The sequence below is a fragment of the Myotis myotis genome, unplaced genomic scaffold (assembly GCF_014108235.1).
Source record: "Myotis myotis isolate mMyoMyo1 unplaced genomic scaffold, mMyoMyo1.p scaffold_m19_p_2, whole genome shotgun sequence".
NCBI lineage: Eukaryota > Metazoa > Chordata > Mammalia > Chiroptera > Vespertilionidae > Myotis > Myotis myotis.
The window spans coordinates 20906327-20921711 of record NW_023416324.1 but is presented as its reverse complement, the minus strand read 5'-3'; the positions used below and the strand labels follow the sequence as shown (position 1 = coordinate 20921711).

Below are 15385 nucleotides of genomic sequence, written 5' to 3'. Positions count from 1 at the left end.
TAAACAAGCTAGTTACAAGGGGTAAAAAAGGGTACCCCTGCCCTCTACAGCCCCAAGGGAGAAAGATGACAAATGTTCCTTTTGCCAGGTAGGGTTTTGGGGTAAGCATCAGCTGCAGGTTGCAGCCATAGAGCAAAGTTCTGGGGCTGAGAAGGGGGTGGGGGAAGTCCACTGGCTTGGAGCCCCAGAATTATAGAGCAGCCAGACTCTCTTCTGCCCAGCTGCGGCTGCAGGGGAGGGCTGAGTATCTTTGCCAGCTCCTCTCTCTGGAGGAGAAAACCCCGCCTGCAGGAGGGGGGGGGGGGGAAGGCCCAAGCTTTGGAGGCATGGGGCCCACCCCAGGGAAGATCTGGCCAACAGTCCCCCCAAAGCCACCACCCACTCACCACCCAGCCAGTCCTTCTGTCCCTCCCTCTTCTTCAGGTCTGGTAGGGCCCTGGGCGGTCAGTCCAGTCAGTCGGGGCTGGCTGAGCCCTCTCTTTGGGCCTGGACAATGGAAAGGACTAGGCCCCTCCCCACTGCCCCAGGGACATAAAGCGGGCCTTTCACAGTCGAGTTCTGGCCGCTTTGGTTGGTTCTTGGCACCCAGCGAGGCAGCATCAGGAGGGGTGAGAAAGCAAGTGTGCTGGGGGTGGGGGTGGGGCTGGCGATTCTGAGGCAGCTCCCCCACCCAGGGGCCACTCAGCGGTCCCCCCAACTGTGGGGTGAGCTCAGGCATGGCTACGAATCAACTTGGGCTAGAGGAGGCAGACAGGCATCAAGGGAGCTGGGAGATCACGGCTCTGGGAAGGAGGGGCAAACACCCACTCCTCAGGCCTTGCCCACCACCTTCCCACTTGGGATATAGGCAAACCTATTGCCCCTTCCTGGCTCTTTCCGGGAAATTCCGAGGCTCCTGGCCCCTGGGCTCGCAGAGCTCGGGTTTGGCCTAAACCCCAAGCCCCCAGCGCTGCTTCTCTCGGGTGCCTCTGGTAAAGGATGTGGGGTGATCACTAACTACAGCTATTCTGCTAGGCGAGCCAGCAGGGGCCTCATCTCTGGGCCTTGTCCCTCCTGGTCCCCTCTGTACCCCCACCCGCCCCCTCCCAACGTCTCTTCTCTCTCGCCAGAGAGTTTAGACAGAGAGAGGAGCCATCATGACTGACGGAGGAGCCTAGGGGAGAGGAGAACGAGACAGCGACCGGGTGGGGATGGGGGATGGGGGATGGGGTGGGGACCGGTGTTCAGCCCTCGGGGCTTGGCGGAAGCGGCCTGGCAGGAGGGGTGGAGAGCGAGTCACGCCTTTGGGAGAGTCGCTCTGGTTTGGGGCCAAGGCTGGGAGGGTGAGAGTAAGCAGGGTCTGCTTATTTAATGTTGAGAATAAATCGTACAAGTAACTCTTGCAGCATCCTTCTACAACCTAACCCCCCTACCCCCAGCGCACACAAGCACTCGTCTCTCCATCCTGAGATTTTGTCTTAGGGCAGGGGTAGAGCCATACGGAGCCAAAAGACCGGGTCCTCCACCACACCCGCCCTCCAATTCTTAGCCCATCTATGCACAAGCACCCACCTTCAGGGGATGGGTAGGAGGCTACTGTGAACCAGGGCTCCTAAACATCGCCCCAGCCCTATATTGCAAGTTCAAACCCACTACCCAAGATCAGCTTGTAAAAGCCTTGACATGGGGATCCGAGTCCTTTGGTTACCTTTTCCCAGACAGTCTTCCAATTTCCAAACGTGGAAGAGGCGTGTGTGTATGTGTGCGCGCGCCGCCTGTGTGTGCGCGGTGTGTGTCTGTATCACTGTGTGTGCGTGTGTGTATGGGGGTTATATTAATGGGTAATCTTAGAAATGACAACGAGAGAACTGAACTTAAAAGAAACCGGTCCGTTGTAAAACAAACAAGGAATAAACAACCCATAAAATGTAATTTGTGGCTTATCTGGAGGTGGAGGTGGCGCTGAAGAGGAGCACCCACTCCCCAATATTTTTTTTGCTGTGCCTCCACCCCCAGGGTTTGGAGCGGCGGAGAAGCGGCTCGGGAGTGATTAATCCGGGGATAATTCACCCCCCCGCCCCCCAGCGCGAACCCCGCGAAGCGGGATTGGAGGGAGTCATTTCCGAGAGCGCAGCGCGCCTCTCCCCGGCCGGGCGGACACTTGGTTCATTCCAGCCGCAGAAGCTCAGGGCTCCCGCGTACCGGGGTTTTTTCCGAACAGAAAAAAAGCTCCAGAGCTCCCCTGACCTCCTTTCTCCTCGGCGGGAGCGGACCTCTCCCTCGGCGCTGCCGGCCAGCCATGCCGCGCTCGCGAGGACCGAAGCCGGGGCGCTGCGGCTGCCCCGCGGGGAGGGCTCGCAGCGAAGCCGGGATTTCGGCGCTCGTACCGGGCGTGGGGAGCCGCTGGGGCCGCCCGCCGCCGCCGCCAACGCCGCCGCCGCTGCTGCTGCTGCTGAGCTGGGGGCTGCTCAGCGCCTCGGCCGCCGCGGGTAAGTCCGGCCGCGCTGGGAGCCGGCGGCCGCCGTGCGCCCCACCCGAGTCCGACCCCGTCCCCGGCCCTTTCCCCGTCCTCCCTCTTCACCTTCCACTCTTCCCGTCGCCCACCCTCACGCTCAGCCCCAGCTCCCCCCCTTCCCCCTCCCCCCAACAGTGTCCTCACCTCCACCCTCACCCTCACCGCTACCCCCAAACCCAGCCGCAACTTGGCCGGATCCGGCCGGTGTGAGGGCCTGGGAGACTGGCTTCCCTTCCCCGGGTTTCTGGGCACCCGGACCGTGGCTTCAGTTTCTCCAGCCTCCCAGCCCCCAAGATGCAAGGCTTTCCCCGATAAACTTTCCTGGAGCCCTCCCCCTACCTCCCCATTCTGGGGGCCTGCAGGGTCTGCCCCGCCCCCGCCCATTTTCTAGCGAATGGAGCCCGCGCCCCGCGAATGGAGCCCGCGCCCCGCGGTAACCACCCAGAGACTGCGGCCGCCAACCCCTTCCCCAGGAGTCCTCCTCTCTCCGCGCTCTGGGCTTTGAGGGGGTTCCGGTGGGCGCGGGCCGGGGGCGGGGGTCCCGAGCATGCTTTGCGGGAGAACTCAGGTGGGGGCTGGGGGGCTGAAGACATGGAGGCGAGGGTGGGGGTTGTGCCCGGGGGCTGGGGAGGGAGTGTCTCCGGGAGGCTCCACGACACCACATTCCCACCGGTCCCCACTCCGCGCCAAAGTGCCCTTTCCCGCGCCCTGCTGCAGCCCAGCGCTGGGGCTGCGGCAGCGGCGGCACCGGCGGCGGGACCTGCTCCTGGCAACCGAGTCCCGGCGGGTGCGGCCAGAACTTCGTGGGTGTCTGGCTGCGGCTTGTGGACCCGGAAAGGCAGCGGCCCTTCCAGAGAATCCAGTCCCCAAGTGGGGAATACTGACCTCGACTGGTGCCTTTCCATTTTATCCCCTGCACCCCTCTGAGGCTCAGCTGTAGCCACAGCCTAGAAAGTTCCGTGTGCCCGGGTGGGGACGGGTCCAACCGACGATGCCTGGGGCCGCATTTTCATTTAGCCTGGAGGCTGACACCCTAAACACCTGCTGCCCGGGCCTGGACTCAGGACACCTCTGGCTGGAGCCTTGTTGGGTTTTACTGGTTTGTTTTTGGTTTAAACCACTGATTGGATGAACCTCTGAAGGCTTCGCCTTGGCCACCCCAACATCCCAGTGCTCCCTTCTTGGAAAGTGCGTCCCTTCCCTGGCAAGTTCTCCGACTCACTCTGAGCTCCGTATTTTGTGAGTGGCTCCTCGCAGACCCTGTCGCCAGCTCCTTAGCCGGCAATGTTACGGTTGCTGGTCAGGGAGGGCGTCGGAGCTAGCTCTCCATCCCTACTTGATTGGACTTTCCCTGCTTCTCCGAGGAGTCATAGCCGTCATAGCGGCCGACATCCAGAGAGGGGCGCCCGCGGTGCGCGCGCCTAGGAGCTAAGCCTTGCGTACACCCACACCCACTGGCTGTGCGGTTCAGAAGGACTCCGCTGGTCACCCAGACTTGCCACAGGGGCGTGAGGAAACTGCTGCTACTGGTATCAGGCCTTTCAGCCCTTTGTCCAGGTCTGGCCATGCTCAGGTTTAGGGGGCCTGAGATTGCCCTTTCTGTGATCCAACAATTTTCCTGGCTAGACTTGTCCCAGCCCCCAGGGTATGTCATGCCCCTGGGGAAGAAAAAGGCCCAGGGACAGGAGCTTGCACACTTCAGGGCGCTGCTGGAATCCTGCCTGTAGAGACCCATCTGCCAGCGGCTCTTTGGTCAGTCGAGAAGTTGGGTCCGAATTGGTGAATGGTTTGAGGAGGGGTGCTTACTCTCTGGCAGCCCTGCTCTTCCTTCCAGTGCATTTCTTTGTAAACCTTCCCCGCATTTAGATGTGCTGTCTGGCCTTGCAAGCAACACAGATTTGGAAATGGACTTGGTGACAGATGATTGCAGGATTTGGCACAGTAGAGGGGAAAGCACATTCATTTTGTGTTCTCTTCATATTGTTGACTTTAAAAGACACTCAGGGCTGAACCATCTCCCTTCCTAGCCCAGTGATGACTGGATAAAATGAACATAAGGATGTGACAAGGAGGGCCTCCTCACCCACCTTTATCTTTGATCCTCACTCAACACCTTCCATCTGTGCCTGGCCTCCCCCTTCCCCTGCTCCCAGTCTCCTTGGAGACCTCCCACCAGTGACCTCCTCTCCCTACTATCAACCAATCACTCTTCCTCCTTAGGTTTCCTCTTGGCCTATAAACAGCTTTAGTCTTTAACATGAGATAAGCTAACCAAACTTCTTGGCCTATTGACCTTTTAGCTACCATTCCATCTCTCTTTCTCTGTTACAAGTCAGTTCTCTTCCGAGGATCTTCAACTTTCTGGACTACCAGTCAGTCCCTGCAGTCTGCCTTCTGTCCCCAGAACTGGAACTCTCTAGGAAAGATTGCCAAGGACCACCCTAATTGCCAACTCTTTCTTTCTGTGGTTGGCTTTTCCTTTCTCTTTCCCTCTCCCTCCCCTTTCCTTCCTTCCTTCCTTCCTTCCTTCCTTCCTTCCTTCCTTCCTTCCTTCCTTCCTTCCTTCCTCCCTCCCTCCCTCCCTCCCTCTCTTCCTCCCTTCCTCCCTCCCTTCCTCCCTCCCTCCCTCCCTCCCTCTCTCCCTCCCTTCCTTCCTTCCTTCCCTCCCTCCCTCCCTCCCTCCCTTCCTTCCTTCCTTCCTTCCTTCCTTCCTTCCCTCTTTCGTCTATCTTTATAGTCTGTTCTCTATCTGTGACTTTGAATCCTTTGGATTATTCCTTTTAAAAACGTCACTTCCTTGAGCTTCTTAGACACTGCTATTTTTTTTTTTTCTTACCTCTTGGCTGTTCCTTCCCAGTCTCTACAGTAGCAGTTACTCCCCCCCCCCCCCCCTCGCCCCCCGTAAGTATGGCTTCCTGCAGTTCCACTCCTGTGCTTTTCCTCATTTTCTTTCCCCATTCCCCAGGTGAGCTCATCCAGGTCCATCCCTTCCACGATCACACTCTGAAGCTTCTAGACAGATCTCCTGCCAAGATGCTTCTGCTGATTTATGTCTATTGGCTTTGTTGCACACGGAAATTCTGGGTCTAGACAGCCCATATATCTGGTGACTTTTGGGCGTTTTCATCTAGATGTTTCCTTTCCAAAGCAACTCATTAGCTCCTCTCCTGAGCCTCCAATATTCCCTATGTAGACCGATGATACCTGCAGCCTCCCAGTTACCCAGCCTCGAAACCCGAGTATCATTCTCAACTCCTTCTTTAGGAGGTAGCCATCAAGTTCTTTAAGTTTCAAACCCTCAATTGTTCTCAAACATCCCTACTTTTCTCTGGATTTAGAGGCTCTGAGGATTGAAAAGGCTGAAATGCCTCCATCCTCTTAATAAGTAATTCAAAATAAAAGTAATATTAAACTATAAGGAATTCCAACAAAGTTCTAATTTTTCTCATCCTAACCACTTCATTGCTTTAAAAATTCAAATATCAAATTATTATTATTTTTTTATTCTCTGTATTTTGCTTGTTCCTTAAGTGCTTGTTTTCAGGGGCCTCTTGCAGACTGGTGCACTGACCAGACCCAGTGTTTGATTATAGTACTAATTGAATTATGTTTAAAGTATTTATCTATCTGCCTCACGTATTGAACTCTGAGCTTTCTGAAGGCAGGGATAGTGCTTTATTTCTCTTATATCCCCAGCACCCAGCTCAGAACCTGACATAGAATTGGTGTCTGATGGATGGTTGTTAATCAGTGGATAATTTTAAAATATTTTTGGACCATTTTTTTAGGGTCCAATAACGATAAATAGTGTTAGGGGTCAGGGAACCTAGAGATAACAATGATACCAGGTTCCCTGTTGTCCTCCTTCCCCCCACCCAGAACTAAAGGTGACAGGTTGGTGAGATAGCTCCTTATAGTCTCGAACCATTACAACAACAAGCCCTGACATACATGCTCCTCAGCCCCCACAAAGGAAAAGCATTTAGGCATCAGTATATGGATTTGAAATTCCAACTGCAATTGAGCTGTGGGTTCATGGGATAATGTTGACCATATCTCGGGCTGGTGAGTATGTGGCTTTGTCTCAGGTGAGGCTAGAAGCGCGTGGGAAGGGGACTGGAGAATCTGATTGCGGGGCCTTGGACACTGTGAGGTTTGGGTTTGTCCTGAAGAGTCTGGCAGGTGGCTTCGGCAGCATCACCTTCACTCTGTCTGACCTGCTCTGTTTCATCATCGCTATCACTCCAGCAGATTAAGGGAATCCGATCACTCAGCAGAGCCCAATGTTCCTTGTTGGACCACTAGCTGATCTTCAGATCTTTCCAAGGCCCTGTTCCCCACCCGCAAAAGGGGCACGTCATTCCTGTGTTGTGGGAAGGATTAGAAATCAGAGATGCAACAGGCCCAGCACATACCGACCTCATTGAAGGCGCCCCTTAAGTGGAAGTTGGGGCTGAAACAGGAACCCTGAGCACAAAGGACTCAGCCAGGAAGTCTGTGCGCCCTCAGTGTCCTCCCCCACCCCCGGTGCTCAGAAAACTGTCTGGTACTCAGGGGAGTAACACTGATAGTTGACGTTCACTGAGCCCTCATGTGCTGGCATCATCCCAAGCACTTTTGTGTATCTCAAATCTCAGGCAACCCGGTGAGGCCAGCAATATTATTTTTCCCATTTTATACATGAAGGAGTAGGTTCAGCGAGGACATAGACATCCCCACAGTAAGTCACTGGCCTAGCCAGGGTTTGAACCCAGTCTGCCTGACTCCAGATCCTTTACTCATAGCCACACTGCTGTCTGACTTCTAAGGGGACCCAACTGGCGAGATACTCCTGGAATCCTTCTGCCCAGGCTTCCAGCCCCAGCCCTGCTTTTCCCACTGCTCCCCCTGCCCCCTTTCAGTTTTGCTTTGCTGCTTTTGGTACTTGAGGCCTGGATCCCAACCTTCCAGCTCCTCAGGCAGCTGTGGTTCATCCATCTCTACTATAGTCTTGGGAGGAGACTGCAAAGTTATCCTTGGTTTGCTTCTATTCCCAAACACCCATCTGGTGTGAAATCTATTGTGGACTGTCACAACTCCCCAAGTTCCCCCTGTTGTAAAATCACCAGGACATACTGGAATGTCTTGTTGAATGAAATGATGTCCGTCTGTGAACTCAGGCAGGGCAGTGGAGCCCAGATCACAGCACATAGAAGACTCTCACTGAACACCTGTTGAGAGGACCCGCAGTTGGTTCTCGAGAACACAAGGGTCCTTTCCCTCAGGATGCCCTGTTGGACATTCCCAAAGCACGCTGTTTGGAGGAGTGGGAAGAGGTGAAGGGACATCCCCAAGTGGATCCTACTGCATCCTACTAATAATAGCTGGCTAATATTTTATAGACATTACTATTCAATTCACACAACAATCCAACCACTATCATATCAAGTTGGAAGAGACTGAGGCTCAGAAATTTAGCAGTTTGGCTAAGGTTGTAGAACTGATAGGTAAAGGAGGCAGGATTGAAGCTCGGGGCTACCTGACTCGAAGGCCCATCCCCTTAATTCACAGAAAGCATTTGTCACAGTGCCAGATGCATTGTTAGCATCAGTATATGTTAGTGGCTCCCTCTACTACTACTTCTACTGCTATGACTGTCTACTTGCTTTCTGCACTATCCTCTTAGAATCGCAAAAGAAACAGTTCTAACATTATGCCACTCTGAGGTGCCACTATATGCATCAGCAAGAGTATTTTCTCTTTGCTCCTCTCACTGAAAGCACAGCCCTTAGATCCTGGTCAACTCATTCAACCCATCAGCCATTAGCCTTTCTCTTCCTAGAGTGGTCAAGGGGGAGGAATCTCTATCTCCCCCCTAGAGGTTGGAGACTGCCACTGCCACTGCCCTCCTTGGTTTTCACTCCTTGAGTGGGATATGGCCTCCCAACCACTCCCTCTCTGCCTGCAGAGATTTCCACCATAACCGGGAACATCTGTGTGAACCTGCAAATGGAGGATTACTTCACAGTCCTCTGCCTCGAGGAGACCCTATCTCAGGCTTGACTGGCTTTGCATAGAACTTAGCTCCTTTAAACCCACTTAAAGCAAAGGGTGGGCCATGCATTGTGGGGGTTTCTCAACTTGAAAATGATGATGCAGTTCTTAGAGATTTTTCGTGGTTCCTGTATGTTAAGAAACAAAGGGAAATCATATTTATTTTCTTTCTGGACTCTTGAGAGCTTAAATCCCTGGATTATCTTTTCATACCCCTCCTCTAAAGAGGATGTTCTGTGTCTTTTTTTCTCTTCTCCTACCCAAATACACACTTAGCTCTTAGAGCTTGTGGGGAGGAAGATCTTTTGGATGTGTCTACATGTAATATGAAGAATGGTCGTGTCCCCGTGTAAATCATACATAAGAACCCTGGCCAAGCAGAAGATGAGAGGGTAGGGAATATAATGGAATATGATGGGTGGAGATTGGAGAAATAGAATAATTTGAGATGGAGTGAGATTAAGTAGGAAGGATTGAGTGGGTTAGGATCAAGAGTGAATTGGGATGGGTTTCGATGGGATAGATAGGATGAATTGGGATGGGTTGAAATGGGGGTGGAATGGGATTGAATATATGATGGTTTGGGGTGGGATTGAGAGGATGGGATACAGTGTATTCAAGGGATGGAATGGGATAGGATGGGGTGGGTGGCGTAGGGATAGGTTCGACTGGACTGGGATGGGATAGGATGGAATTAGGGTGAGATGGAGTGGACAATTAGGATATAGTGGACTAAAGGTTAATGTGTCATGGTGGGATGGGGTGAGATGGGGGTGAGTCAGGATGTCCTGGGCACTTTGAGTCAGGTGAATTGGGATGGGATACTGGGAGATGTGGTGGGGTTATATAGACAACTGAGTGGGCACTTTGAGGGAATTGGCAATGAGGGAGGGCACCAGAAACAACTTGTTCCCGTTATTGTAGCATCTTCACCCCCCTCCCCAAACTCTTTGGTTTCTTATTTGCCTGAACTGTGCAACTTCCAGCAGATAGTGAGTCCCCATGAGCTCTTGCTTCCACGCTGGCATGGATCCTAAAATGCTGGAGGCACCACTCTCCTGTTATAAGGGGCCATTCTTCGGGGAGAAATTAGGAGCCCCGTTGGCCACCACCACAAACCCTACCAGAGAAATATGCTGGGCACATGCCAGAAGCCCCAGTGCAGCCCATGTCAAACTCAACAGCAGGGAAGGGCGCTGTGCCCACCCTAAAGCTAGTGGGGTGCTGTACTCACAGAAAGCAAAGTCCTGCGTGGTGTAGAGGCTCATCTCTCTGGGGCCATCTCGCCACTTGAAATTGCCTTTCACGTCCTACCTATTTGTTCCTGTATTGTTGGAAATTTTTCAACTGAATTGATCTCTAAAAGGATGTCAGTCCTATCCTTGAAAATCATCATTATAAGAAACTCTTATGATGCTAAAAATAAGGTATGTATAGTTAAATTACAGAGAGCTCCAAGATGACTCTTAGAAATTTCCTTGAGCATCTCCCAGGTGGTCTCGAGCAGAAAATCAGGGCTCATATTGCAGCACAAATAGCCTTCCTCTCTGCCAGTGTCGAATTTATACTCGATTAAGTGCAATTATAATCCAGATCCCTCCAAAAAATTATGTGTCCATCTTCTAGGTTTTCCAACAGGAAATAGAATAAGTTCCATTATTAAATAGCTACATGTATTTATTTAATGAAAATAAGCGAGTGTGACGGTTGTAACTTTAAAGGGAGAAAGCAGAGACTTTGAAATTTGGACCATTTGAGACACAAGTGCATTATCAGAGAATGTGTAGGCGTTTTGTGTGGATGATTGATGGCCCTTTCTGAGATGAGCAAGTGTGGTAGAGTTGACTCAGGCCTCAGGAGGCTTGTCTACGTGCTGGCTGCCTGACTCTGCTCCACTCCAGCCTGAATCTTACTTGCTACCTACTGACCCTCATTGCTTCCTCCATCGCCATCTGAGGGCTGGAGGTCAAGGATGCAGAAAGGCTCAGAGGTTGGGTGAGCCTTGGTGATGATGCATGGGCTTCTGAACGTGACTTGGCGATAAGAAGGAGGTAAAAGTTTAATGATTTCTTTTTAATTCATGTTAAACTGTTTCTAGCATGAAAACAGCCACCTCAAGGATGGCATCCTCTCCTCCCAGGGACCTGTGTAGCACTGGCCCTTGTCATTTGTGCAGCCCCAGGAGGGCTGACCCGCAGCAGATCCATGACTGGGAGGAAGACATTCTGATCTATTTGATATATGTATTGAAATTCAGCCCAAGAATCAGGACACTAGTCTTCCAGACTTGTTGGTGCTTCTACCATTTACGTGACCATGAGAGAATTATTTCATCCTTCTGGGCCTCCATTTTCTTACCTGTAATATGGGAACAATGATACCTACCATGTCTATGTATGCTGTACTTGGAAGCTCTTTAATTAACAAAACAAAACTGGTCCAGAGATAGTAGAATAGGTCACTAGTCTGAGCCTCATCTAATGGGAGATCTGCTGGTGGCCAGGCTGGCTTGGCTTTCCAGGGATGTGAAACTCACTGTCTCTGTAGTGAGCCTGCCTGGCCTTCAGTGGGTGAAGGAAGGTAAACTTGCTGAGCTTCCTAGCCCTTATCCATTCTTACCCTACAATATGTGGCTGCTCCTGAGAACTTGAAAGGGAGGATGCAAGCAGTTCCCATCCGCAGTCCCTCAGACATCTGCCACAGCCTCCTCCTCACTCTGCACCCCAGGCAGCACCACTGGCAGTTCCTCTGGGAGAGGAAGACTGTGGAGGCTTCACCTTCGTTGACACACCCATCTGGAAACAAGATCTGCATTGAGGCCTTTAAACTCTAGCAAGATGAAAAGTCCTTATATGTGAGGACCGCCGAGCCTTGCATCTCATGACATTTTGCTCCAGGAAACATGGAAAGAGGAAAATGTTATAAGGATAGTTGTCTCGAGTCATGTGGATGACACAGTTGAGGATTTTTTTTTGTTTGTTTTCTGCTATTTTCTTTGAGCCCAGGTGCATAACATTGAATTAATCCTACCTTCAGACCATGACACTTTATGATCATCTATGCCAGACTTCTCTCTTGTTTTATTTAAACGCTAGTGACCTGGTGCATGGATTTGTGCACATTGAAAGGAAATTAATTAAAAGGTTGCTGATGGGGGGAGATGGGCCGGACATGCCCTGGAGCCAACCTCCCGCGGTCCCTCCAGGGCCAGCCGCACCTGGTGTGGCGCCACAGTGGAGTGAGCGGGGTCCCTCAGGCAGGTGGGGTCCCGAGGCCTGGGCTGTGGGAATCAGGCCAAAACCGGTTCCCTGACATCCCCTAAGGGGTCCTGGAGTGTGAGAGGGCATGCTGCAAAGTTGCTGTATTACGGGGTATGGAATGCAAATGCAAGTGTGCAGTAAACCAGATTTGGGCTGACAGTGCTCCAGCAACAACATAACCCACAGCCGATGGTGGAATTGTGTGGCCCTGGGAGGAATCGGGCTCCCTCCTCTCTGGTTTCGGGGTGTGTCACCTGAAAACTACCGCTGCCAAGTCACTGCAGCTTGGCAGCTCCTGTGTTGAGCGTCTGCCCCCTGGTAGTCAGTTTGTGTCATAGCGACCAGTTGGCTGGGCGGAGGGACACTTAGCATATTAGCCTTTTATATATATATAGATTTTCCTCCCGTTATCCCCAGTCCTAAGGCATTGTTGTCCTCCTCCATCAGTACCCACTCTGATATATTTGATATGTCTTTAAATATGCATGAATTCTTATAAAATATGTAGGATTGTTTGTGTGCCTATGTATTTTGAATTTACATAAATGGTAGTGAACAATACGTTTCTTACTGTATTTACTCAACACTGTAAATATCTAGCCCTGCTTCCCTGCATGTGTCCAGTCCGTGGTTTCTAACTGCTGTGGGCATTATTGTTGTGCATCCATCACTTTCTATGCATCCATTCCCCTGGGAATAGATGCCTGGCTTGTCTATAACTCTTGGCCACACATGAAGTTCTGAACCACATCCTTGGCCATGCCCTCTCAAGACCCTGCGTGAGAATAACTCCGGGCTTTAACACATGGAGGGTTGGGCTCCTTGAGTTCACCTTCTGGGTTCTGCCATCATGTTTCCTAAAATGGCTGTGCCAGGGCGCATTTCCACCGAGAGCACACAAGAGTTTCTGTCTCCCCGTATCATCACCAGCACCTAATGTCATCCGCCTTACTGGCTTTTGCCCTTCTGATGAGTTTAAAGTGCCATCTCATTGTTTTCATTGCCATTTCTCTGATAACTAGTAAGTTTGAATATCTCTTATATGTTTGTCAGTTGTTTGAGCTTCACTTTCTTGTAAATTGCTTACTGATAGTCTTTGCCTATTTTTAAATTGGACTTCCTGTCTTCATTTAGAAAAAATTTTGGTTGATTTGCAGAAGTGTTTTATTGTTTCTTGTATTCCAGATCTTGCCCTTTGCCACTTCTAAAGGTTACACAGAACCTCTTTCATTCTTCCATCTGTCTATTTTGTTTATGGTGTCTTTCTTTAGACAGCGATGCTTCCTTTTAAACCTAGTCAGATCCATCAGTGTTTTCTGGAAAACAGAAGCTGGGACATGTAGGGGTGCTGATGAGCTAGGAGGCAGGGCAGGTTCTCAGGCCCACGTGCGTTCACCTTCACCTGCAAGGCTGGCTCTTCGTATGGAGGGTTCTGAGTAGTCCCGGACCTTCCTGTCCATTCTGGGCTCCCAAGTATCCATCAATGAAAGATGGATAAACAAAATATAGCATTTATATACAGTGAAATATTAGTCCACCTTAAAAAGGGACAATATTGTACATGTTACAACATGGATGAACCTTGAACACACGATGCCAAGTGAAATAAGCCAGTCCAAAAAGGGCAAATACTATGATTCCTATAGGAGATTTCTCTTTTGCTTGAGGCTCTATGTTTCCTGAAGGTGCCAGTGTAAGTACAAATCAATTATTTGATGGGTGCCACACTTAGAGAATGTGAGGGGTTATTCCACCTACAGCAGGCATTACTGAGGGCCTGTGCCGTGCCTGAGCTCTCAGATGCACTGGGGACGTAGACAAGTTTCACAGATACGGGTACATAAGAGAGGCAACTACACACATGTTCATAGTGGCATCATTCACCATATCTAAAAGGTGTAAGCAAACCAAGTATCCATCAATGAAAGATGGATAAACAAAATATAGCATTTATATACAGTGAAATATTAGTCCACCTTAAAAAGGAACAATATTGTACTTGTTACAACATGGATGAACCTTGAACACATGATGCCAAGTGAAATAAGCCAGTCCAAAAAGGGCAAATACTATATGATTCCACTTAAGTGTGGTATTGAGAGTAGTCAAATCCATAGAGACAGAAAGTAGAATGGTGGTTGCCAGGGGCTGGAGGGAAGGGGGGATGGGAAGTTGTTATTTAATGGGAACAGTTTTAGTTTTGCAAGATGAAAAGAGTTCTGTCAATGGACGGTGGTGATGGCAACCCAACAATATGAATATGCTTAATGCCACTGAGCCAGATACTTTAAAGATGGTTAACATGGTACTTTTCATGATATATATATATATATATATATATATATATATATATATATATATATACACACACACACACACACACACATACACACACATTCACAGTCTATAATAATAAAAGCGTAATATGCAAATGGACCAAACGACTGGATGACCATCCAGACAACCTTCCTGATGACCATGCTATGACATGCACTGGCGCCAGGCCAGCCAAGGCAGTGCAATGCGATTGGTTGGGGAGCCCCACCATCACCCCACGATCGCCCCACAGAGGGAAGCCCAGGTCAACCAAGTGATTGCACCCCACACCTGTTGCCCACAGAGGGAGGCAACTGGTGGTGGGGGTGGGGGGCAGTGCTGCACAGATGGCAAGTAATGGCAGCGGCGGTGGGGGTGGTGGTGGTGGGGGACGGATGGGGCCAGCTGCTGGCAGCCGGGGGAAGGAAAGCCCTGATAGACCCTGATCGCTGGCCAGGCCTAGGGATCCTACCCGAGGGATCCCAGATTGCTAGAGGGCACAGGCTGGGCTGAGGGACCCTGCTCCCCTGCCCCTCCCCCCCCCCCCCCCCGCAAGTATTTTGTGCACTGGGCCTCTAGTTAAAAATAAAGAGGGTAACTATCCCAGAGCAGGGATGTTTAAGCTGAAACTTGCAGGCAGGATGGATAGCAGAGAGCAGATGAAGAGAAGCAGTGGGGAAAGTATGCCAACAGTGGAAACCAATGTGCATGGGTTTTCTGTCGAGTGGAAGCAAGTCATGTTCAAGGTCTGGGACAGGGGTGGGCAAACTTTTTGACTCGAGGGCCACAATGGGTTCTTAAACTGGACCGGAGGGCCAGAACAAAAGCATAGATGGAGTGTTTGTGTGAATTAATATAAATTCAAAGTAAACATCATTACATAAAAGGGTACGGTCTTTTTTTTTTTTAGTTTTATTCATTTCAAACGGGCTGGATCCGGCCCGCGGGCTGTAGTTTGCCCACGGCTGGTCTGGGAGAAGTTCAGTGCGAAGGTCTGCTAACTGAATAAGGCAATGAGGAGTCTGTAGGGTTGTGACCAGGGCCGTGGCCTGTTTGGCTTGGTTGTGGCGTGAGGGTCTCTGAAGGAAGGAGGTGACGATGAGGGCAGAAGGCACTGCTGGGGAAGGCAGGTATTGGTGTGGGTGCTGGAAGCCCCATCAGGGGAGATCACAAGGAGAAGATGAGGGAATTCTTTTCCTTCTGTGTTTCCTCCACCTTATTCCCACCTATCCAGAGAGGGCAGACCTCTGATAAACTGCCAAAGGTCCATGAAACTCACCCC

At 51.0% G+C, this 15385-nt stretch overlaps 1 protein-coding gene across 1 annotated transcript in view; it reads left to right on the top strand.

Annotated features, from left to right (window-relative positions):
- Positions 1–2253: 2253 nt before the first annotated feature.
- The window catches only part of LOC118675072 (CUB and sushi domain-containing protein 2-like), a 347464-nt gene continuing 334332 nt past the window's right edge, over positions 2254–15385 (top strand). Inside the window, exon 1 of the mRNA XM_036347222.1 lies at positions 2254–2468. Within this exon, the coding sequence (XP_036203115.1) occupies positions 2279–2468 (190 nt within the window). The 5' untranslated portion in view covers positions 2254–2278. The remainder of the gene's footprint in view (positions 2469–15385) is intronic.